Genomic DNA, 25,902 nt, shown 5'->3' with positions numbered 1-25,902 from the left:
GTACTCTCCAAAAGGAAAATGCTTATGGTTTCATTTTAAATATAGATGTTTATCATTGTATATAATCTAATAGTGTTTGCAACCTCTCTTTGAACTCAGTGCCTCCTTAAGAAATAGAAAATCTACCTCTAGTCATCACTTATTCTGTTTTGAATAATGTGATTTTTTTTAAATTGTAGAATAAACCTAAAATTTTTGTAGATCTTTTGATTTCTGGTTCCATTATTTCCTCTCAAAAGAACTTTTAAATTCTCCCACAGTAGACAATTATATGCTGAGGAAAATAAAGCAGAAACAAACAAAAAAAAGGCAAAATTAGAATTTTATGTTGCCCTTCTTTAGAAGAGCTCATAATAGTTCATATGAATTAGTTCATTTATTCTGTCATCTCTAAAAAGAAGGCATAACAAATTATGTCCACATTTTTGTAGATGAAGGAAGTACGAAGCATGGATATTAAGTGGCTTGCCCAAGCTCATGGGTTGGATGGCAAAGCTAGAATTAAAACCCAGGTTTTTATACAGTAATCTTTCTGGTGGATTAAGCTTTTGTTTTCAAAGCTTTCAAAAGGTTATGTAATCTACCCATTCTACAGGCATTCTTTTGAAATCTCTGTTATCGGGAACTAGAAATACAAAAACAAATAAGGCATGGTCCCTTATATTATGTTAATGTTCCAGTTGGGAGTGGGAGTGGAGAAATGAGTGGGAGTGCTGACATATTATATAATATAAAGAATAATTTTAATACAGTAGAAGAAATGTCCTAATAGAGGTCCAGCATGCTCCGTGAGTATAGTGGAAGGAGGTACTAACTCTACCAGGATGGGAAATATCAGGAAAGTTTTCACCTGAAATCTTTTAAGAGTAGATCCAAAGGCATTGCTTTGAGAAATAACATTTCCTGTGATCACAATGGGTATTGAGCACAGTCCTTAGGTGTACTTAATTAATGATTTCAGTGTTGATGATTGCCTGTAGATAAAGTAATTACAATAGCATGGGCCATGCTTAGAAAGATCTGGAAAGCAGTTGAAGACATTGCATTTTATCTAGTCTCAAATACTGTTACTAAGTAAATAACACTAGTGTTAACAGTACATGGTTTCACTGATCTAGTTGACGTAAGCATCTAATAAATGAGCCTAGATTTCCATGTTTTTCCTCATTTATATAGCCAGATTTTATATTTGAACTCTCATTTTGAGTTTTCAGATTAGGGAACTTTTTTCCCCTAGTGCTTCAGCAACATGGAGCAACCATGATACCCTATTGCTACATGTGATACTATATAGCAGTGATTCTCAACCTTCCTAATGCCGCAACCCTTTAATATAATTCCTCATTTTGTGGTGACCCCCAACCATAAAATTTTTTTCATTGCTACTTCATAACTGTAATTTTGCTACTGTTATGAATCATAATGTAAATATCTGATATGCAGGATGTATTTTCATTGTTACAAATTGAACATAATTAAAGCATAGTGATTAATCACAAAAACAATATGTAATTATATATGTGTTTTCCGATGGTCTTAAGCGACCCCTGTGAAAGGGTCGTTTGACCCCCAAAGGGGTCGCGACCCACAGGTTGAGAACCGCTGCTATATAGAGTATCCACCTGTGAAGTGTTAATCAGGCAAGTACACATCTAGTTATGTAGTTAAAGATAGTGACTATCATTAACATGACAATAAAAACCTAGCATTTATAAAACAGTAGTTATCCAAGAACCACCTTATTAGCAGTCAGTCTTGGGCCTCATGTCTAGTGAGAAGACATGGCTCTCTTAGGATACCACGGTCTGCTAATGTATTGTTAGTAAATACTAATCACCTAAAAGAGAATGATAAATGTACCTGTTATATATGGGATAAACTTATGGTACACTTGGAAAGTGCTCTACTTCAGTAGTGGTCAGGGTAGGCTTCAGTAAAGAAGTCATGTTTAAAAAAAACACTATAGGATAAGAAACAACTAACCAAGAGAAAGGTCAGGAGTAGACCATTCCAGGGCAGAGAAAAAAGAATCTACAAAGGCCCTAACATATAAGAGAGCTTAACAGAGAAAAAAAACCACGGCCTGGATTAAAGGAAGTGGAGATTAAACAAAAGGATTTAAGTGGCAGACCAAAAAGAGTCTAGATTTTATTTAGAGTTCAATCATATGCCTTTGAGACTCACTGAGCAGGGTAGTGGCATCATGGAATTTATATTTCAAAAAGATAATTCTTGTTGCTGAGTGGAGGATGGTTGGATGAAGAAGTAGAAGAGCAGGGAGGCCTGTTCAGAAGCTATTGCAATTATCCAGTCAAGTGATAATGTTAATTGGGAGTAGGGTGATGACTGGAATCGGTGGGATCACGTGGAGTAAGATCTTTGAGATTTAAATAGCCAGCACACTCTGATGGATCTGATATGGGGAATAATAAGGACGATGAAGGATTTGAGGATGGTGCCTGTATTGTTGTTTTGAGTAGGTAGTTTGATAATGGTGCACTTATTGAAACTGGAAAAACTGGGGTAGAATGGACATCTCTGGATGTGGAAGTAAAAGATTAGTTTTAAGCATGTTCAGTTCGAGGTGCTTCTGATATATACCAGTAGCAGTTCCAAATACATAAGCTTAGAGCTCCCAGAAGAGGTCAGTATCAGGAATATAAATTTATATTGTGTACATAGCAAAAAAAAAAATAATCAAAGAGGGATCAAAGATAATCACATGGGAAAACTTCAGTGTTTATGGGCTATTGGGTTAATAACTACAAAGCATTCTTCTATGTTTCTTTTTTCTTTTTTTAAATATATTTTTATTTATTTCAGAAAGAAGGGAGAGAGAGAGAGAGAAACATCAATGAGAGAGAATCACCAATTGGCTGCCTCCTGCATGCCTCAACCCGGGCATGTGCTCTTGACCAGAATCCAACGCAGGACCCTTCAGTCCACAGGCTGACGCTCTATCCACTGAGCCAAACCAGCTAGGGCTATGTTTCTTTTTTCAATAGTAGAACCCTATATATAATTTTTTTGTTGTTGAACTATGAATTCAAAAAATTAATATCTGGTTGGGTATTTTTGCTGTCTCAATGCACTTACAGAGTGCTGCCTTAGAAAATTAGAATGCTTACTAGTTTGAACTAAATCAAGGACTAAAGAATAAATAAGAATTGGTACTTTATTCCAATTGATAAATATTGGTACATTATGTTCGAGAGAAAAAACTATGTTAGTACATGATAATCTTTCATGAAAAAAATTAACTTTTTTACACAATTTAAACACAATAAAGAAGTATATAATCATAATAAAACTTTGATACTTAAGAATTTCAAATGCCATAATCTTTTTCCCCCATTCAGAATATAGCAAGAATTCTTTGTTTCTTCTTTAAACATATTTATTTAAATGACTAGAGAGTACCAGGGCTTCATATTGAAGTAATGCATGCTTGAATTACATGTTTGAATCAATATGTGTTTGAAGTTAAAGGAGTAAACCATACATTCTATTATTACCCAAAACCATTTCATGGATAATTAATATTCTGCTAAACTCGATAGTATCAGACACTTTTATCTATTTTTTAAAAACCAGTAATTCACTTCTGAGGAATATCAAATGATATTGTTCAAAAAAATAAAAGTTTGAAATATTATTGACTTTATTAGATAAAAAGCATTGGGCTATGAAAAGTTATACAAATATTGCATCTCTTTTCACTGTCATTGTCATCACCACCATGACCGTCCCATTCCATCCCATCCATCTCTCATTCTCCATGTGGAGGATTTAGAAAATTGTCACCACTTTCATTGTCAATAGTAAGGTTACATTCCAGTTATTTTCAAAAACTTCTGTGCATACATGATAGATTCTTATCATTCCAGGAAGAAGCTCTACTTCTGATGCACTAGACATACACAAGTCTCCATTCTCTCATCAGACCTTTCTTAACAAAGGGCTTAGTAAGTCTATGGGATTTCTGTCCATCAGAGACACACAAGATGAGGAAGATTATTTCAAGGACATTTTATCAGATAATAATTCTGGACATGAAGATTCTGAAAATACCTGCTCTCCTTACCAGTTCAACACTAGTGGCCCAGAAAAAAAAGCTATCCCTGGCATTGATGTGCTCCCCAAGAAGAAGATTTGGGCTTCATCCATGGACTTGCTCTGCACAGCTGACAGAGACTTCTCCTCTGGGGAGACTGGCAGATACCGACACTGTCACCCTGAGGCACTCACAGTGCGGACTTCAACCACTCCTAGAAAAAAGGAGGCAAGGTACTCAGATGGAAGCATAGCCTTGGATATCTTTGGCCCTCAGAAAATGGATCCTATGTTTCACACACGAGAATTGCCCACTGCCTCGGCAATATCAAGTGCTTTGGACCGAATCCGAGAGAGACAAAAGAAACTTCAGGTTCTGAGAGAAGCCATGAATGTAGAAGGTTAGTAATATTGTGAGTGTTTGAGAGAGAATTGAATTGAAACATTTAAAATTGTGTTAATAAAAAGGGTTATTAAACAATTCCACAAGTCTTGTTTCCACTGCCAACCATTTGTACTCAGGTTAGTCTTCTCTATCAGTATCTGTTCTCCCTTCTACTAAAAGCCTAACAGAATTGTCCCTACTAAACATACCCAGTCCAGTCGCTTTATAGTCTCAATATTTGGGGTAGTTTTTTTTGGGGGGGGGTAGTATATTTTTAGATTGTAAGCTTCTCAGGGGCAGGCACCATGTTTCCTTCTTCTTTTTAACCCTCCACAGTACCGTCTGTCATGCTCTGTTTTGTGGGAATCTTCCGTCAAGACTGGTTCATAGAAGTAAGACCGAGGCAGAGTTGTGTGGAGGTAGTGCAGTGGTTCCCAAACCACCAGCTTTAAAAACAAAATTTGGGACACAGCTCCTGGAGATTATAATTTTTTTGGTCTAGAATGAAATTTCAAATCTGTATTTTTAAAAGGATAGTATTTAATTTTATAGATTTAAAGTCAGACAGCCTAGGTGTGAATTATTTACTCCATTCAATAGCTATGTGATTCTTCAGCAGTTGGGCTTAATAACTCTTAAGTTACCCCATCTGTAAAATGTTCTTAACAAAAATAGATGAATTGGATAATGAATGTAAAGTGATTAATAAATCAGATTATCACATAATTAGTGTGAGAGGCATAAAATAACTATAAATGATAAATCCATATTATTTGCAGGATAAAGCTCTGTTTTAACAATACCTGATTCACAAACAAAACTCAATATATTGAATGGAGTAAAATTGTGTTCTAGACATGGATAGAGGCTATTTTTAATGTAGATAGATGAAAGAGAAAACAAAATAAGATAGAGTTTTTTATCTAATCCTCTACATTTTTTGAGGATTAAACTTTTATAACTACCTTTTGCCTTCAGACAAACCCTGGGGCATAGCTGATGAAGGGGGACCTGAAGGAGCTTTCTAGTTTAGTGAGAGTAGTCACATCATCAAGGATCATATTCATTTTTAAGGTCATTACTCTAGTAGAATATTTTTTTATTCACAGACTGTCTTTAAAGTACTCTGCCTTTAAAGGTTTGTTGTTCTTTAAGTTTTAAGCATAGTTCTGGAACTGAACATACTCCCTACATTGTTCTTTACTTCAAGTAAAAGAAGCTTTGCAGTTGTTTAAATTCAGGATTTGCAAATTACTAAATAATTTGAAATTATGGAGGAAATTATTGAACACTTAACTGATTTTAAGGGTTTGAAAATACATGCATTTTAGAAAACATTAGCTAATGTTATGAGATGGTCATATGTAATCTTCAAATACAGAATTTTCAAATACAGAAAATAAAAACTTAGAAACTTGTTTTATGCATGATTTCACTGTTTAACTTTGATCTGTAAATGTTTAGAGTTTGACAGCAAAGAATTGACACTTCCTGCAGTTTAAAATACTCTCCCCTTTAAGAAGTTGTATTTCATGACTGTTTACTGTTGTACAACAGTTAGCATATAAATAGTAATTTAGCCTGGCCTTCTTATGAGCATGCCTTCATGGATACATTAATGTAAAGAAATATTGCCCGTGTGTAATAAAAACCAAAACCTAAATTATTCAAATCAATAAACCATGATAGCATCAGAATATAAATAGTGAAGATAGATACCAATATAGATGACCTTGTCTAACATTTAAGAGGTTGAATAGTTTTCTTAAAATGAGAATATTATAATTAAAATAACTTTAATGTTCTCAAAAGATTTGACTTAATGTTTGATAAATTAATACTAGTGAAGTTTGAGAAAGTGTTTTTTACACTTGATCTTGGAGAGTTAAACAATAAAGAAATCAAACACTAATGAAAATATGTTTAACCTGTTAAATTATGCTACAATATTCTATTTAATATATTTTTTTGAATAGGTGATTTTTTGATTACCTATAAAATGAATATCAAGCCAAATTATGTCCCAGTTTGCATATAAGCCTTTATCTTCTCAGGTAATGTGTGTTAAGGAAATTCAGAGAGACTAAATTGTTTCCAAATATGCATATATATTTGCAAAGATGATGTAAAATCTTTGTAGACCCTTATTTGTTAAAAATGGTAACTTGTTATGAAACACAGTTTTCAGTTTTAGAAATTTTAGATTCATTATAAGAGGTATAAGAAAAGGGGGAAAAATTCCTTTAAAAATCAAATGCGCTTTGAATTGTTCGATACAGGACAGTTATCATCCTGAAACCTTTCTTTGCTGTTGAAGAGTTTTCAAAAGCATTTGCTCCCAAAGAATCTATGCATTTTTCCCCCAGAGTATTTTTTATAACCAAGTTAAATAAAACACCTTAAAAATGTTGCTATTATTATGGTAACGTTTAGACCACTTTAAATAATAAACTCCATTATTATATAGAAACTTGCAAGTAGTAATAAATTATATTTGCTTTAGACTAAAAGCATTATGCAAAAGGAGTGTTTGATGTTTGGAATTCAAAAGCAGTAATTCTTTTTAGTTATTTAGTTGAGTAATTTGTTGGTTTTGTACTGTGGTGTCTTTTTTCTAAAGGTGAGATAATGTGTTAGCTGTGCAAACAACAGTACAAATTGCTAATAGAATATTTTAGCTAGTACACAAAAAGTAGAATAGAAAATAATATGAATCCCATTTATCTCATTTAATTCTCATGAAAATCAGGCTCCACAGATCCCTTTTATGTGTGATAAATCAAGCAGAACAGTGGTTGTTATTAATGTACACATTTTCTTGTACACATTTTTCTTTTAAAATACTCTTGTTTGACTCATAGATACAGAGAACAAACTAATAGTTGCCAGAGGGTTGGGTGCTGGGAGAACAGGCAAAAAAGTGAAAGGGATTAAGAGGTACAGACTTAGAGTTATAACATAAATAAGTCACAAGGATGTAATGTACAGCACGGAGAATATAGTCAATAACAACTGTGTGGTGATAGGTGGTTACTAGACTTCTCATGGTAATCTCTTCATAAGGTATATAAATTTCAAATCACTATTTTGTACACCTGAAACTAATATAATATTGTATATCAGTTATACCTTAATTAAAAAGAGCATTGCATTCCAGAATGAAACTTAAAAAGTATACATTCTTGTTTTAAAGCATTTTACAATATTGCTAATGCTCTGTACAATTTTTGTGATCTTTAAATTGGCATTTGCTACTGGGTAGGAGTAATTTTAGAAATAGAAGAGGTCTAAGAGTACATGTTCTTAGGTTTGTGAAGATTTAATAATGTACCCAAGACCACATAACACGTTAACGATAGAGTTTTTATCATTATGGGAGACTGTAGATTTCCATCATAGATTTCAGAGTTCCAGTCTAAGGCTTTCCCATTACATGTCACTTCCTAAATTTTTTTTTAATTTAAAGAATGTTTAAAATTATAGTTGCCATTCAATATTATATTAGTTTCAGGTGTGCAGCACAGTGGTTAGACACTTATATAACTTACAGACGGAATCCTTCCTCCCATAAGTCTTGCACACACCTGACACCATATTTGTGGATTACAATATTATTGCCTATGTTCCCTATATTGTACTTTACATCCCTGTGACTGTTTTGTAACTGCTGGTTTGTATCCGGTCCCCCCGCCCCCATCCTCCCGTCTGGCAACCATCAGTTTGTTCTGTGTATCTATGAGTTTGTTTCTGTTTTGTTCATTTATTTTGTTTTTTAGATTCCACATATAAGTGAAATCATATGGTATTTGTCTTTCTCTATATGACATTTTGCTTATTCATTAAATTAATATAACAATCGGAAGGAAAAAAAATGACTGCATTTCAGTTTGTCCTTTTGGGAGTGCAAGGAAGCTCATTGAACTCTAGGAAAGAGAGTTGTCTCCTTCAACCTCAGGTGGATAGCCCTTTCCTTAGCCCATCCTCTTGAAAGGAGACTTTATCTAAATCACCTCCACGGCTTACTCAGCTGACATCCACCAGCCAACCACCAGCCAACATCAGAGGGAGAACAGACCTTAACATCATGGAGATTGGTACTGGAAGGAATCTGGATACCATTTAAACCAAACAGCTCATTTTCAGAGGCCCAGAGTAAACTAGTTTGCCAAAGGAGATTCATAATTCATAACAAAGCTGTATTTAGAATGCAGGTCTCCTGAGCCCCAGAATAAGATTTTTTTTTCCCACTGCTACTCTGATTTCAAGCAGAAACCAGATATACTGTCAGGAAAACTGTTTTAGTGCCAGAGACATTGGACATTCAACTAACCGCCTAACAAACCCCTTAAGTCTCTTTCTAAGCTAATAAAATTGTATCTCTTCAAATACAGGAAAACACGATAGTATGTATTATGAAAGAAAGGTTCAAAATGAGTCACTGTTGGTTCTTTCTACAGTAAACCACACTGGGCGGGGGTTAAGATGCAGTTCCATTGTGGCACATGCTATGTTGTGGTCGATAGTGTCTTGTTGGGGCTTTACTAAGGTAGTTTCTGTAAGATGGATATCCTGTAACTGATGAGATAGGGAGTAAGCTATCAGAAAGCAGTGGTTGCCACTGAGTGCTCTGATTTCTTTGTGAACAAAATAACAAAGTTAAGAACAAAAAAGATCCCAGGAAAGAAACTATAGTCGAAGTTTACAAATTGTAAGATTATTACCATGATTGTTAACACCTAAACATTCAGATACTTCTCTGTATCCATAAAGCAGTAGGGAAGGGACAGAAAGAAACAACAGGTTTCGCTTGTGAAAACTAATTTTAAAGCTTGATGTCACTCTTTTATTGCTTTATTCTTTTCATTCCACTTTTTTCACCTCACCATAGGATTCTCCTATTCTACTCCTTTATTTTCCTTCCTTGTTCTCAGTTTTTCTTTTCTGTCTTTCTTCACTTCATCTCAAGATCTGAGACAATTATCTATTTTCTAATAGGAGCATTTGTTGTCATCTCTCTTGTGATGTAATTACCACACACTCCCCATCCATTGCTCTGTAGGTTGGCAGCAGATTCCTGATTGTAGACAGTGACTTGGAACCAGCACTGTGAGTATAGAAAGAAGAGCGCTCCACACCCTGGGTGGGGACCATGAATAGCATTTTGCTTCCAACAGTCAAAACTCCTCTGTATTCTGTGTAATACTAGAAGGGAAAGTATGAAGAACAGATATAATTAAATCCTACAAAAGTGACTTGTTAAATATTACTTAAGGAGTTCTAAGCCAATCTACTTTACATCAAAATTAACTATTATTTCCCTCCTTTCAATGCTGTGCCCTCCGGTCTAGCCTAGTTTTGCTGTTCCGTGACTGCCCTGTGAATACAGCTTAAAGTCTGTGTTCTGCAGCTGCAATATCTAAACACTCAAGTATGTGAGCCTGTTCTCATTGTTGGGGTCCTTAATGTTTCATTTCCCTGAGAAGATTGAATTTGAAAGCTCGTACATTTTTATAGTTATATTTGAGAAAAGCAAGAGATGAATTAATTCATAAATGGTTACAGTTCACCATGTAGGATGCTTCCAGTGACATTCTATGGAAAGAAAGGACATTTTTTCAAAACTTACCTCTCTTTGCTAAAATCCAAATCTGGTAAAAATGAACTATTTGGTTTTTATTTTTCACCTTATTATTTCTCTTTGAAGAGAAAACAGAGATAAGATTGAGTTGTTATTTAGATACTCCAAGAGTGACATTAAATAGCATTAATATTCAGTTTTTATTTTGCTCAGTTCCACAGAAGTAATTATGAATAAGCAGGGACTTTATGTGGTGTTGGTCAAATATCACATGTTTTTTAGGTATTAATAACTTAATTATTATACTACTAAGATGCAAATATAGTTTGGGTCTCCACAGAGCATACGTGCACAGACGATCTGGATTCAACATCTTACTCAGCCAGAAAGAAGCAAGTGCCTACTGTTTCCAGGCTGAGTTGTAAAGAGGTTCATATTGTCCAGTAGAACTTCTTCAGTGGAAGAAATGTTCTCTGTCTAGAGTCCAACTCAGCAGTTACATAGCCATGTGTGGCTAGTGGCTACTGTATTAGAATAGTGTAGCTTCAGACCATTCTCACATAAAGTTAGTCCAGTATAAAATACTAATGTTCTTATTGAGGAAAGATTGGTTTGAGAAGAGGTGTACAATAAGTCATTTTTTTATCCTTTATTGATTTTTTTTTACAGGGAGGAAGGGAGAGGGATAGAAACATCAATGAGAGAGAAACATCGATCAGCTGCCTCCTGCACACCTCCTACTGGGGATGTGCCCGCAACCCAGGCACATGCCCTTGACAGGAATCGAACCTGGGACCTTTAGTCTGCAGGCCGACGCTCTATCCACTGAACCAAACCAGTTAGGGCCAATAAGTCATTTTTTTAGTTAAAATACAAATGAGAAAAGACATTTACTTCTTTTGATTTATCCAAGGGGAAACGAATGAACGTGCATTTTTAAACACTAAGGAAAGTTAAAGGTGAAACTAGTACAAACTTTTCATTGTCTGTATTCGTAGTCACATAATACTGATTTTGGAGTCCCCAGAAATCCTAGACTAATTTATCAGAAATTGGGTATCTAATTTAAATCTAACTCACACATAGTTTAACATAGATCCAGTTTGGCTTTTACATCTATACCTTCTGAGAAGCATGGATTGATATGTTTTAAGAAAGGTTTAAAATGGGTATTGCTATCATTGTGGTTTTTAAGACCGAGCAATTGTAACCTCTAAAATATTTTTTATTCCACCCCAGTCAGTACCTTCTGTTTCCCGTGGACTATGGAAATAGTTTTCTAAATTGATCTTGCAGCTACAATTTGTCCTCCATTTTCCTGCCAGTCATTTCTTCTCTTGACCATTTAATAACTTTCCATTATCTGAGCAAGATAAAATTTTAGCTCCTTTTCGATCACGGTGTGCAAGGTTCTCCATGATTGTCTCTTGAGTCTCATCTTGAGCACTTCCCATCTCACACCTCACTCCAACGCCATGTACACCTCTCTGCCTCTCTATCCGCACCACTCCTCCCTCTCCCCTTACCTTCCTACAGGCAGTTTTGTATTTCTATGTCTTTATTCACGCAGCTTTCTGCCGTGAGACTATCAGAGCTTTCAGTCATTTCCTGGTTCAGGAAGCTTTCTCTCAGCTTCTCAGTTTAGGATGATGGCTTATGTTTTTCATTGAAACTATTTGTTTTGAAGAGTTTGTTTCTCCTCCTGTAGGACATCAATTTTTGGGGGCCTAATCTAACTCAGAACTGTGTCCTTAGCACCTACATATAATAGATACTCATAATTGCTTATCTAAACTGAGTATTGCATTGTGGCTGTTAATATTAAATATTAAGTATATTCAGTGGTGCTATTTCTGACATTGGATACAACAATATTCTCTGACGAATTATAGTGATGAGAAATCACCTCCTTCTGTTTTGTCCGATTCCCAGTGAAAATCACATACTTGTCAGTCATAGCCTGACCAACAAATGCAGTCATTTTGCTTTAGAGCTCTGTTCTGTTTGAAAGCTTTACAACAGGCGGAGAAGTCCTAACAGCAGGATCCTGGAGGTGCTGGAAGACTGACAGCCATGCAAGCCATGGCCCAGCTTTGTGGTTACTGCCTCACACAAGACCCCAGGAGAGGAGAGGAAAGTGGAGGCTGTGCATTGTTGTTGCCATTCTTACTCTGCACAAATTTTACATCTCTAAAGTATGGTTCACTGAGCGTTTCTCCATATAATCTTCCTCATTTACCTATGTCCATATTTGTATAATTTATGTTCCTGCTTAAAATTTTTATTGATCATATCTAGCTCTCAAGGAGTTAGAATACGTTCTGTTCCTGTATCTTACAGCATGGTATAATGTAGAATGCAGTAGACTCCAGTGAACATCTAAAACGTACTATTGATCATATCTAGCTCTCAAGGAGTTAGAATACGTCTGTTCCTGTATCTTACAGCATGGTATAATGGAGAATGCAGTAGACTCCAGTGAACATCTAAAAGGTAGAATGTCTACTCTCCCGAGATTAATTCCTTGAAAAGAAAGCATAGGGGAAAACACTTCATATGTGAATACATAACGGCATTATTTTTGTTTCTCTGCATTATTTGAAAATTGAAATATTTTATTTGTTAGGGTCCATAACCTTAAAAATGCAGGGTTTTAAAATTCTATAGTTCTGAGCTACAAAACCAGTCATTTTGTGCATTTCTCTTTGAAATTTGTTTTCTGTCATTTGAGTCATGTATTAAAAGTAAATAAATGCCAAGCAAAAAGTGGTTATTTAATTCTTGATGTTGCAATTGGGAGTCTTACTTTTTGCATGTTACTTGTCTGAGCTTGAATATGTGTCACTTTTTAGATTGCAGCTTGTGCTGGCGTAGATTCCTCTTAATGTGAAGATTGTGGATTTGAATATTTCACCTGAAATAGTGTTATGTAAACTGAGAATATCTTGCAAATCTTTATAATCTTCTAAACATTAAAAGTATGATCACATGCCACAACTTTGTATGTTTAAAATATGCTAAGTGGTGGTGGAAATCATGACTCTTGGTTGTTAAGAGCCCAGGACAAAACATTCTAGCCTATTGAAAAGCTGCTTTTTATTGTTACTATTTAAGTAGAGTCACTATGATATTGGAGCTGAAGTGAATTTTGTTTAGAGAATCAGATTACAGTTAAAGGATAATAAAATGTCAGGTTTTTATGCCTTGTATTTGATTAAAAAAACAGTATACTTTTAATTATAGAAGATACTAAGAGGAATTAAAAGATATCTTTAAATATCAAAGTATGTATGACTATGAAATCTCTATAACTAGACTTCTATCCAAATGCTAATTCTGTAAGCCATTCTTCTGTAGTCCCTATTCTTCTCACCACTGTTCCACAAAATGTATTTTAGAGAGAATATATTCCCAAATGTTTTATGTGTTTATATACATATACTCGCACACACCCAATGTGGTTCTTCTGATTTGGTGATATGTGCCCAGGCTAATTTTACTTACCCATTTGTTCTCTTGCACCTATTATTTCTACACTCAGGTTCTTTCCTGCCACTTCATTTTCCACATCTGCAAACTAAGTACTCATTGGAAGTCAGAGAAGAAAACTGTCTAGTGAAATGAGGAATAATTATGACCCTAAATAAACCCCAGTACACTGATTTGCAGAGTGTGGGCTTCATTGAAATAGTTAATAGCTGAGATAAGAAATTTGCAAACCAAAAATTAGATTTTAAGTCTAATTTTATCCCACAAAAGTCAAATAAATTCAGTTCTGCAATTGTAATAGTGAAAGCTTAAATGTATAAAGTGTGTATTTAAATATTCTTAATAGGCCTGTTGAACACGATTCAAGAATTTTTGGCATTAAAAAAACTGTAATATTATATATAAATACTTAGGAGCATCTCTTTGTTAAAAAATATTCTGACACTTTCTAATTAAAATAACAATCACAGGGTTTTGTTGATGCTGGGAGATGACTATATGAGAACTTGATTGTTCTGTTTTCTTGTCCAGAAGTTTTCATAATAAAAAGTTTGGGTTTTTTATTCACTCAGTTAATACCACATTCCTGGGGTCTGGACCAATCTAAAGTGTTAATATTATACATTTAAATATAGATAGAAACATTTGTAGTATCTTCCTAAAAGAAAAGTTGTTAATAATGTTAGGACAGCTCATGGAAAATTAGGGATTACCTTTCTGCAGACCAAAACAGAGGAGGAAAACTGTTCTCTCTCTAGTTAGTGTCTATGGTTTGCCTTTATGTAGATCATATCAAAAAGCCAGTAATTGTTCTTGCCTAAATTATCTGTAAGCAAGGAAAATGTGCCACTCTGTATATGCTAATAATGCAAGATACTCGTGGTAAGAGACCTGTAATTTTATAATTTCTGAAATGGTTAAATTTACTATTTAATTCAGAAATGGAAAGCCTGTACTTAACGAGGGCTAACCTTTCTTCTAAGCATGAGTAAGTGGTAAATTTTGGATGAGAACTTGAATCTGATTATAACCTTCTTATAATCATGACTTGAACAGTAAATATTCCCTAGGAACTTTAATCTGGTTATATCTGCCATGCCATTACATGAAAGGAACGTAGATAACAACATTTTAATAGATCTATTTCAGAATACAGAAGCTCACAAAAAAGATTCCTACTACTTTAAGTAACACAGAGACCCACCTCTACTCAAATCTTAGGGGGTGGGAATGTCTTCTTACCCATAATAGTATTGCCTCGCTAGTCATCTGGTTTGTGTTTCTGGAGTGCTCGTGCCCTATTTCTTTAAGGCAGGAAAACTTCATAAGGCAGGTCCCTTTCTGCCCCCAGGTGTGGTCCTGAAAACATTTATAAACCAATAGTTGATCAAGGGAAGATGATTTATTGCTGTATTTTAAAAAGGGGATCATCATCATTACCCTAATATGTCTTATGAAGGGAACCCAAGAATTTAAAAAGTTTACTAGTGTTGTCAGAGTAAACGAAAGACAAAAGAAACACAACATATATAGGCTAGCAGGAGAGAAGAATACAGACACATAAAATAGTATAAGAACAAAGCACCACCAAAAAATGGAAATTAAAATTTATTTACTATTTTGCAGCTACTTTGCAGAAATAGCAATGAAACAGTAAATTCACTTAAGATGGCTTGTGAAATTATTATTACATGGTATAACATCCTAGTGACTGACCTTTTCTGCTTCAGTCATACAGTAGACTTCTGCGACTTCCCATTCTTCTTTGTAATGTAAAACTGTATTGCCTGTGAACACCTGGGTCCTCTCCTTGGCTTTGTTGTTTTACTGCTCTCTGTGCTGCAATGCTGGGTTTGGAATTTGGCCAAGTCACCTTGGGAAAATTCCTCAAAAATTTTAGCATGAGAGTTCTATAAAAATGAAACAAAAAATTATTTGGTGCTCCTTGAAAAAAATAACCCTTCTTAAATAATCATTTAACTATGTCCATTAAAGTTAAATAATATGTAAAATTCTTTGTCATCTGTAATCCTTTCAAATCACATTAATCATTCGTTCATTCATCTCTCTCTTTTTTTTAACATTCTCTATTGAACAACTTGCAACACAAGGAATAATTCATTTTGTGAAGTCCCTGTTCTCAAGTTTGCAAACTAGTGAAATAGACTCCCTCCCATACCTTGGTTATCTCTGCCATGCATTCCATGTCATTCCTCAGATCTAGATATTTCCCATGGTCTGCTTTCTCTAGAGCCAAGAAAAAGCCACAAAACCTTTCTGATTGGTTCCAATACAATTCATGCTTTCTAGCCTAATCTAAATTCTCATGGCTACACAAAAGCTTTCATGTGGTTTTTGCTGACTTACCACATTCTTCACAGCAGAAAGTCTTTACTCTCTCAAGCTCCCAGCTAAACAGGCTCCCAGGAAGTGATTCACTTTTTATTACCAGGAGTAGGTCAACTTTCTGATAAGAATATCTGGGAATTCCCTCTGTATTTTCACTTCTTTTCCATCATTTCTTTCTCTTAAGAAAAAAAGATTATCTCACCTTGCCAACTAACCGTCTCAGGTACATTGGGGATTTTTTCCATCTCCTCCTGTTTTCCTCAGCACATTTTTCCAGCAGTTTTCCCTAGTATGCTTTACAACTTCCGTCTCCCCCAATCTGCAGGCTTATCATCCACTGCCTAAAATCATGCTCAGACATTCCACTCTGCCAAAAAGACTCTTGATTCCTCATTCAGTCTTCTTAAAAAATTTTTCTTCTTTTCTCAAACCCCTAAACTAATTGAAAGAATTTTCTCAATTCCTTACCAGCTGGTCCTTCTTTAACCCTTTCTGATTTGGCCTCTGCCTTGTCTGTGCAATGGAAATACTCCTCTTGAAGCTCATCGGTGACCTTTGTGTAACATATTTATCTATCCATTCATCCATTCATTCATATTCACTCAGAAAATATTTATTTTTGTGCTTGCTAGCAAACAGTTGGTAAATACTAGAGATATATCTTTAAAAAATCCCTTTTGTCAGAGAGTTTATAATTTGGGTAGAGGGAACAAGTAGAAAATTATTCGGCAGTGGAAGAGTTGCAACCAGTTATGTGTAAAGCAATATGAAAGTGAGGGAAGCCTTGCCCAATCCGGCCTTTAGGTGGTCATGAAAGCTTTTGTGTTCAAGTTAAGGCTTCTTTTAAAGGAAAAAGAAAAAGTGTCTAGCTTAAAAAAAAAAAAAGCTGGAGTGGACAACAGCATTCCTAGCAGAAAGAGTATCTTTCAGGAAGGAGCCCAAAAATTTATCTGCTTTTGGTTATAAATTTGCAAATCTAGAACATGAGTGCAGAATTTGTCTGGGGAAGTAGATGACCATGAGGCTATTGGAACAGGGTTTTACCTGCATTGCGTTTCTAAAGTTCTATTTAAGTGTGTGTGTGTGTGTGTGTGTGTGTGTGTGTGTGTGTGTTTTAGGGAGTGGGAAGAAAGAGGTCTGTACTTTTAATCTGTTTCCAACAAGTGAATCTGTGACTTTACAGTATCAACAGTCACTGCTATACAATTAGTTGAAGATCTCTATATATAAAAGCCTAAGCAAGCGAATGACCAGTCAACTGGTCGCTATGATGCGCACTGACCACCAGGGGACAGACACTCAATGCAAGAGCTGCCCACTGGTGGTCAGTGCACTCCCACAGCCAACCTCCCGCGGCCAGCCAACCTTCTGCGGTCCCTTCCCGCAGCTAGCCGGCCCTGATTGGCCCCGATCGGGACTGGGCAAGATGGCCCCCATCAGCCCTGATCGCCAGCCAGGCCGAGGGACCCCACCCGTGCATGAATTTGTGCATCGGGCCTCTAGTCAGGTTATAAAAGGCTTTGAACCTTAAGCTAAGGAGTTTTTCATTGTACCTTAAAGACCAGATTGAAGAAGCTTAAGAAATATAGCAATATGCTCAGATTTTTGTTTCTGAAAAATTTACTCTCTGAAATGTGAATTATAATATGAGTCCAGCATGAGATGAATGATGATCTGTGATAACTATGGGGAGTTTGAAAAGAGAGGGCAAGTCAGTAACATTTTGAAGGTAGAATTTAGATTTTAATGGAGTCCTGCCCCTTTACAGCACACAATGCACAACCTGACAAGTCTCCCCCACTCTTAATGCTTACTCATCTCATTCTGGTGGAATTAAACATCCTTCCTTGAATTAGGTATTTTTACTTATTATCTGAGCTTAGGACTGTGCTTTTGGATTTTCTATTCCTTTAGCATCTAACACAGAGAATTTACACATTGAGCATTCGAAACTGGTTGTCAATGATGATTTTTATGTAACATCTCTTTCCTAACAGCTTTACCTATATTAATTCATTTGATGCTCCAACAACCCTATGAGGTGTACCCTATTGTTATGCCCCCTTTTCAGCTAAAAAAAAATGAGTTATAGGAAGTTAAATTACCTACCTAAGGTCTCACACCTGGAAATTAGTGGAACTGAGATTCAAACCCATGCAATCTGGCATCAGAGTCCAGGCTCTTAACCTCTATGCCAGACTACCTCCAAATTGGAAGCACATTGTTTGAGTACCATCCAACAATCTTATATTTTAAACATTCTATAAAATGTTCCACTCTCACCATAGTAAATGTACTATTTTATTTGACTTGTGTGGAACAGCTAATGAGTTTCCTTTCTAATGTTTTTTTGTTTGTTTGTTTTAATCTGTTTAGAACCAATTCGAAGATACAAAACTTACCACAGTGATATCTTTAGTACCTCCAGCGAAAGTCCATCTATTATTTCCTCTGACTCAGACTTCAGACAAGGTGAGAGGCATCTCAGAAAATAAAATGTTTTTAAGAAACCGTGATTGTCCTTTTTCAGTAGCACTGAGTTGAAGTGACAAACAAATAATTCTATACAAAAATTTAAGAATTATAAAAAGCGGCCAGTTATTCATTTTAACAATATTATAGGAGTTTTATAATAGCTTCATCAACAGCAATGTAGTCATTTTCATAATATCTTATATAATAAAAGGCTAATATGCAAATAGACCGAACGGTGGAACAACCGATCCTTATAGCATGGTGGAGCAGGTGAGCTGGGGTGCCAGACCAAGGTGGGCGCCAGTTGCTGCTGACACTGGAGCTGTTGTTCACACCCACTGCCAGTGCCTGGTGCCAATCCCAATCACTCAGTGCCATCAGCGGGTGCAAGAGGTGGCTGCCCGCTCTGATCACCCCTGAAGGCTTCTCCACCTCCCCCTGCTCCTGAGGGGTGATCAGGGCAGCAGCCACCACTAGCCCTCGCTGCTGGCGCTGGCCCCAATTGCTCTGCACTGTCAGTGGGTTCGAGTGGGGCTGGTGCTGTCAGCGTGTGGAAGTGGTGGCAGCAGGAGCAGGGTTGCTGGCAGACGGGACCGGGAGTCATGGCGGAAGGGGCCAGGTGGGGGCATGGAGGATGGGCCGAGACCAGTCCCTGTACCTACCATAGCCTCATTGCCCACAATTCTTTTCAAGGTGCACGAATTTGTGCACTGGGCCCCTAGTAGAAAATAATTCATTGTCTTTAAAAACAACATGACTTACCTCTAAACATTGTCATTAATTCGATTATATGAATATGATTTGAATATGGATCTGTGTCTGCTAAATGCTTGAGTTTTAAATAAGATCACTTCATATTATTATCATCTGTTCCTTTTTCACTTAAATTAGTGAGAAAAAGTGAAGCTTCAAAGAGATTTGAATCTAACAGTGGTCTCCCAGGAGTAGATGAAACTCCAAGTCAAGGCCAGTCACACAGACCAAGGTATGTGACCTGAAAAAGTAATACTAATGTGTTTCCTGGAAACAGTGACAGGTTTTTTGTTTTTGTTTTTATTAGAATCAAGTACATAATTTTAAAAATTATCCTCTTTTCTCCATTTTTCCTTTTTCTTTCCCTCCTCTTTCCATACCCACAAATTTATTCAGTTATGTGAAGACATTATAGTTCAAGTTTGAGTTATTGGAATCTTTTAAAATTAGAATTGGCTCTGATTATTTATAGTTTGTGCTTGATTTTTAGAATTGTCAGTACTTATTAACAGTTAGGAAATTCTGAAGGCGTTGGCATTAAACCTGTGGGAAGATAGAGAGTAATACCTCTTTTAAACGATTGAACAGGTTCAACAAGCAGGATTTCACTAAGTATTATTTGTTGAATGAATAATGAGGTTACTACTAAGTAACCTGTTATGTAAAAAGTTAATTATTCACTACATTTTTCCTGGTTTAAAAGAGGTCATCTTGTATTTTTTTAAAAGCCCACTTTGGGCTGTTAAGAGTTCATTTTTATACTGAAATACTCAACTTTCTTATAAGGGATTAGGTATTATGCTTGTTCCAGACTTAGGATGGTGGTATTATAGCTATGTATTGATTTACTTTGTTTAAACTGAAAAGTGTCAAGGCAGTAGTGACTGTTTGATGTGCAGTCTTTTTGTGTGTGCACAGGTCCCTTACATGAACAAAAGCACATTGCTAAAGTTAAGCGTTAATTTGAAATTTGTAATGTGATATTCGAGAACCAGAGGATGCTTCAGAACTTACACCCATACTATGGGAATCCTTTTAAATTCATTATTTCCGTTTGTATCATTCAGGTGCCACCATATACAAAAGAATCATTTGGAAATTAACAAAACCTTGCCCCTTAGCCAATTAATTCTGGCAGACACTGTTTCACAGCTGTAAACTATTACTAGATCAGGTAACCCTAGCCATGTGATTAAAGGTTTTGACTCTAAGTAATTAAATACATTACAACAAAATTATCTTTAATGTTTAATTTTTATTAAATTTATGTAATTTCTATTCTTTCTTATACCTTTTAATATAGTCTGTTTATTTTAGTTAAGTTTTATTTTACCTGAGGAAAGCCTTAATAAGTATTTATGTACCTAAGGGGACATTATATTTGCACAATGGCATTTTATATTACTATAGCCCCATTGTGATAATAGTAATTGTGATGACCCTGTTTTTGTAATTTTGAACAAAGAGGTAAGAGAAAAGACAGATCTATGCTTGATATTGCACAGTTTTCTTAAAGAAGCAAAAGTGTTTGGGTATGAACACTAGGAAGAAGCAGATTGAATTGCACAAAGCTCTGTGTTAAATTGAGGAAGTCACCCTTCTCTATATGTGTAATTTGGAGAAAACTTATAGATAGTTAATATGATGCCCTTTTAGCTTGATCAAAAGTAGCAGTAGAGCCCAGCTGGTGTGGCTCAGTGGTTGAGTGTTGACCCAGGAACCGAGAGGTCACCAGTTCGATTCCAGTCAGGGCACGTGCCTGGGTTACAAGCTTGATCCCGGTGCGGGGCATGCAGGAGGCAGCCAATCAATGATTCTCTCTCATCATGGAAGTTTCTATATCTCTCTCCCCTCCTCTCTGAAATCAATAAAAAAAATCTTTAAAAAAAAAGTTGCAGTAGAAAATAACAACTGGAAGAATTATTGGGATTGTGTGTTAAGATGAATTTATTTTATAGTCAGTTTTAGTCATATAAAAACATATTCCTCCAAATAAAATTAAAACGTTTTATGTGTCTTATTTCAATTTTCTTGATAAGCTATGTCAAAAGCATCAAGATTATGAGACTGTCTTAGTTTTTTTCTTTTGTTTGTTTTTTGTCTAAGTTTTATATAGGAAACATTAAGGTCATCTTAGCTCATCAAATCATGTTTTAGTGAGAAACTATTTTTTATTTCACACTTTAAGAGGTAAACTTCCTCCCTAACCGGTTTGGCTCAGTGGATAGAGCGTCAGCCTGCGGACTGAAAGGTCCCAGGTTCGATTCTGGCCAAGGGCATGTACCTTGGTTGTGGGCACATCCCCAGTGGCAGGTGTGCAAGAGGCAGCTGATCGATGTTTCTCTCTCATCGATGTTTCTAGCTCTCTATCCTCTCCCTTTCTCTTCTGTAAAAAATCAATAAAAATATATTTTTTTAAAAAAAGAGGTAAACTCCCAATGTGGTGTTCATTATACCTGCATTAGATAAAAGGTATAGGTGAAAGAAAAATATTTGAAGAAGTAGATTGTTAGGTCTGTGTATACGTTATTTTTAATGTAAGATACTAAACTCTACTTCTTTTAGAATGGCAGTACCCACCTCCTTTTTAACTAAAATACTGTCCAAATTCCTTATTCAAGTGCAGAATTTCCTGAATGTGTACAAAGTTTCTGATAATATCCTTAACATGCTGGTACACAATCAGGAGATCCTGTTTTGTTCTTGAGGTCACATATTTGTCAGATCTATAAATAGTGCTGTATTTAAACATGTTGCATGGTTCCTCATAAAACTTTCCATCCCCTTTAGCAAGAATGAAGTGAAAGACAGATACAGACAGTGCTATTGATTTGTAAAACAGGGGGTAGGGGGAGATTTACAGGAAATTATGAGTCAGATGCCACAGAATGAGTAATTTTTGGATTCTGAGCTATCAAAAGTGTCTTTCAGTGATCAAAAAGGATATTCAAAGCGGTTTGCCAAAGAGCATTGCTAAGTGTTTTCCAGTGTTAACTTTGAGTACAGTTTATACATAGTATAGTTCCCACTGCTTCTGTGCCTATCTGCTCGATGAGGTAATTTATTTTTCTGTCTCAAAACAACCTATTTATTCATTCCTAAATGATTTCGTTTTTCTGAGTTTGTTTGTTTTTTTGTTTTGTTTTGTTTGTCACTCAAACTTTTCAGTCGTTATAAGAACTTCTACCAAATATTGTGTGGGACAGATAAAATAATTTGAATAAGAAGGCTAATATATTTGATGAAAAATAACAAGTAGGAATTAAAATATATACATTTAAATTTTGTTCATTATCCTTGACTCTTATTAAGTGATATTTTTGAACCATCAAATTTAATCAATCATTTGTTTAACAAATGATTGTTGAACACCTACCATGTGCTGGGTACTTCTAGATACTGGAGATAGAGTCATGAACTAGACAAAAACTGTCCCTCAAGGGTCATTCTGGGGCTAAGAGATTGCCAATAAACCATTGAAAAACAAGTAAGTAATGCACCATTAGAGAGTGATGCTACTTTGAAGAAAAGTAAAGCAGTCTAAAGGGATAGAGAGTGCAGGAGTATGATGTCCAAGTTCTGCGTTGCATAGACAGGGTGATCTGAGGAGGCATCTCCCAAGATGTTATATTTGAACAGAACACTATTTGAAATGAGAGAGTGAACCATGCAGATATCAGAAGCAAGAGGGTTCTAGACAAAAAGAACAACAAGAGCAGAGGCCATGAGGTGTGGAAGATGTGTTGCATGTTAGAGGAGCAGCGAGAAGGACAGTGTGGCTGCAGCAGAGTGAGTGGAGGACAGAGTGGATGGTAACCAGGACCCAAATCATCTCAGACCTCAGAAGCTGAGGTGAACACTTGGATGTTTTTCTAAGTATAATAGGAAGCCATTGAATGGTTGAAAGCATAGAGAAATACAGACTGGTACAACCACTATGGAAAACAGTATAGAGTTTCCTTAAAAAAATTGAAAATGGAACTGCCATTTGACCCAGTGATCCCACTTCTAGGAATATATCCTCAGAAGGCAGAAACACCAATCAGAAAGAATATATGCACCCCTATATTCATAGCAGCATTTACAATAGCTAAGATCTGGAAACAGCCCAAGTGCTCACCAATAATTGATGAATGGATTAAAAAACTGTGGTCCATTTACACAATGGAATACTATGTAACTGTAAAAAATAAGGATCTCTTATCCTTTGGAACAGCATGGAGGGACCTGGAGAGTATCGTGCTAAGTGAAATAAGCCAGTCAGAGAAAGACAAGTATCACATGATCTCACTTATATATGGAATCTAATGAACAAAATATGATGAATAAAGAAGATCCAGAGACTTTGAAGCATGCAACAGACTGATGTATTTCAGAGGGAAGGGGGTGGTTGGGTGGGAAGAGATTAACCAATGAATTTATATGCATACTAGAGGCCCGATGCATGAAATTTGTGCACGGGTAGGGTGTCTAGGCCTGGCCGGTGATCAGGGCTGATCTGTGGGGCAATGGGCAGGGTGATCAGGGCCTCCCGCTCGCACTCACCTTGGCCAGCCTGGCACTGCCCGCTCGCCGGCCCTGCCCCCTGCCACTGCCATCAGTGGGGCGATCAGGTGGCACCCGCTGGCACCCACCTTGGCCATCCTGGCACCACCCATTCGTTGGCCCCACCCCCCGCTGCCTCCACCGCCACCAGTCATCTCCCTCTGCAGAGCAACCAGTGGGGCAGTCTGGGGGCCCCTGCTGGCACCTGCCTTGGCGGCCTGGCGCCGCCCACTCACCAGCCCTGCCCCCTGCTGCCACCGTTGGTCGCCTCCCTCTGCAGTGTAACTGGCAGGGCGATCAGGGGGCCCCTGCTCGTGCCCGCCTTGGCTGGCCTAGGGCCTGCGGGCTTGGGGCAGCTCCTATGTTGAGCACCTGAACCCTGGTGGTCAGTGCATATCATAGCAACCGTTCGTTCTGCTGGCCCTTCTGCCACTCAGTCAATTTGCATATTAGGCTTTTATTATTTAGGGTATTCATAACCATAGTGTGGGGAAGGCCTGGGCGTGGGACAGGAGCAGGGTGGAAGAGGTCAGGGGGGGAAAAGGGAGGGTATCTGTAATACTCTAAACAATAAAGATACGTGTTTTAAAAAGCATAGAGAGCCAGAATCTAATTTACATTTTAGTGGGATTTTGAAGGTCTGATCTGCTAAGAATGGATTTACAGGAGTAAGAGACCAGTTAGGAGGCAATTACAGCACCCTGTGTGAGATGTAAACGGCATAGGTTGTTAGTGATAGAGAAGAGTCAAATATAGACATATCTTTAAGTTGTGCCTTCAGGATTTGCTGCTGTATTGGATGTGGGATTTTCAAGAAAGAGGAATCAGAATGACTCCAAGTTGTTTCCTAAACAAGCAGAAAATGATTGAGATATGGAAGGAAGTATCAATAATTTGGTTTTAGACATATTAGGCTAAAGATGCGTATTAACATCCAAGTCAAACACTCACCTAGGCAGGTGAATAGAATTAGAATTCAGGGGAGAGACTGCAGTTATAAGAACATATGAGGTGATTAGGACCAAGTGACTAAATGAGATGGAGTACATAGGAACTAGAAAAATCTGGAGGTCTGTGCATTGTTTTAGTCTAACATTAAGAGATTTGAAATGAAGGAGGATCCAGCAAAAGACACGAAAAAGGAGGAGCCTGTGAAGCAGACAGAAAATAAAGACCATGGTTTCCAGAAGTCAAATGTTTCAAGAAGAGAAAGGATTGAGCAACTATGTCACATGGTGCTTAGAGGTCAAGTAAAATTAAAAATTGATAATTGTCCTTTGGCTTTGACAGTCATTTTTGTAACCAATTTTGGTGGAATAACAGGAACTATTGGTCAGAGACTGAGAGAGTGGGAGATGAAGTAGAGGTAAAATTTAAATGACAGTTTTGAAGAGATTTACTCTAAACAACAGCAAAAAACAAATGGGATAGAATCTAAAAGATGATGTGAAACCAAAGGTGGATAGTTTATTCTGAGTAGGAAATAGTATAGCATTTTTTATTCTAATGAGAATAACCTACTATACCAGACTATTGATGCATGTGAGAATAATAGCAGGAGCAAAGTCTTTGAGTAGGGGAAAGGGACTGAATCCCATGCACATAGAGGTTTTGGGTCTATGTAAGCGTGCAGAACATCCATTCATTGTAACAGAAGAGAAGGAAGAACACACGGATGTAATTTGGAAAGTTTGGTGGTTAAGGATGAGGAAGTTATTTCCTGATTGCTTCTTTTTTTTTTTAACCAAGAAAACCAAGGAAAAGTTGAGAAAGGAAGAGGGAGAGAGTATTGGAGCTTTGAAAAGAAAAGGAAAGAAATGAAGAGATTATATAAAACTAAAGGCCTGGTGCATGAAATTCGTGCACCGAGGTGGGGGGGTGGGGGGAAGGGCGGTCCCTCAGCCTGGCCTGCACCCTCTCCAATCCGGGACCCCTCAGGAGATGTCCGACTTGCAATCCAGGACTGCTGGCTCCTAACTGCTCACCTGCCTGCCGGCATGATTGCCCCTAACCTTTCTGTCTGCCTGCCTGATCCCCCTAACTTCACCCCTTCCAGCCTGATTCCCCTAACTGCTCTCCCCTGCCAGCCTGATCGACCCTAACTGCCCTCCCCTGCTGGGCTGGTCACCCCAACTGCCTCTACCTCAGCCCCCACCACCATGGCTTTGTCCAGGACATCCGGATGGATGTCCGGAAGACGTCCAGTCTAATTAGCATATTACCCTTTTATTAGTATAGACTAGAGGCCCAGTGCAAAAAAATTTGTGCACTGGGG

General features: G+C 36.9%; 1 protein-coding gene across 11 annotated transcripts in view; it reads left to right on the top strand.

Moving 5' to 3' along the window:
- The window catches only part of PTPN13 (protein tyrosine phosphatase, non-receptor type 13 (APO-1/CD95 (Fas)-associated phosphatase)), a 155,488-nt gene that overhangs the window by 34,910 nt on the left and 94,676 nt on the right, over positions 1–25,902 (top strand). For 10 of the 11 annotated variants that reach the window (XM_014545964.1, XM_005874096.2, XM_014545969.1 and 7 more), the window contains 3 exons: positions 3,888–4,454; positions 18,231–18,326; positions 19,221–19,314. In XM_014545964.1, coding sequence (XP_014401450.1) covers positions 3,888–4,454; positions 18,231–18,326; positions 19,221–19,314 — 757 coding nt within the window. The remainder of the gene's footprint in view (positions 1–3,887; positions 4,455–18,230; positions 18,327–19,220; positions 19,315–25,902) is intronic. The other variant, XM_014545968.1, reaches the window with a different exon arrangement.

This window comes from Myotis brandtii, unplaced genomic scaffold (genome assembly GCF_000412655.1).
Source record: "Myotis brandtii unplaced genomic scaffold, ASM41265v1 scaffold424, whole genome shotgun sequence".
NCBI lineage: Eukaryota > Metazoa > Chordata > Mammalia > Chiroptera > Vespertilionidae > Myotis > Myotis brandtii.
Note: the sequence above shows the minus strand (reverse complement) of the source record. Positions and strands in the feature narration are given on the sequence as shown.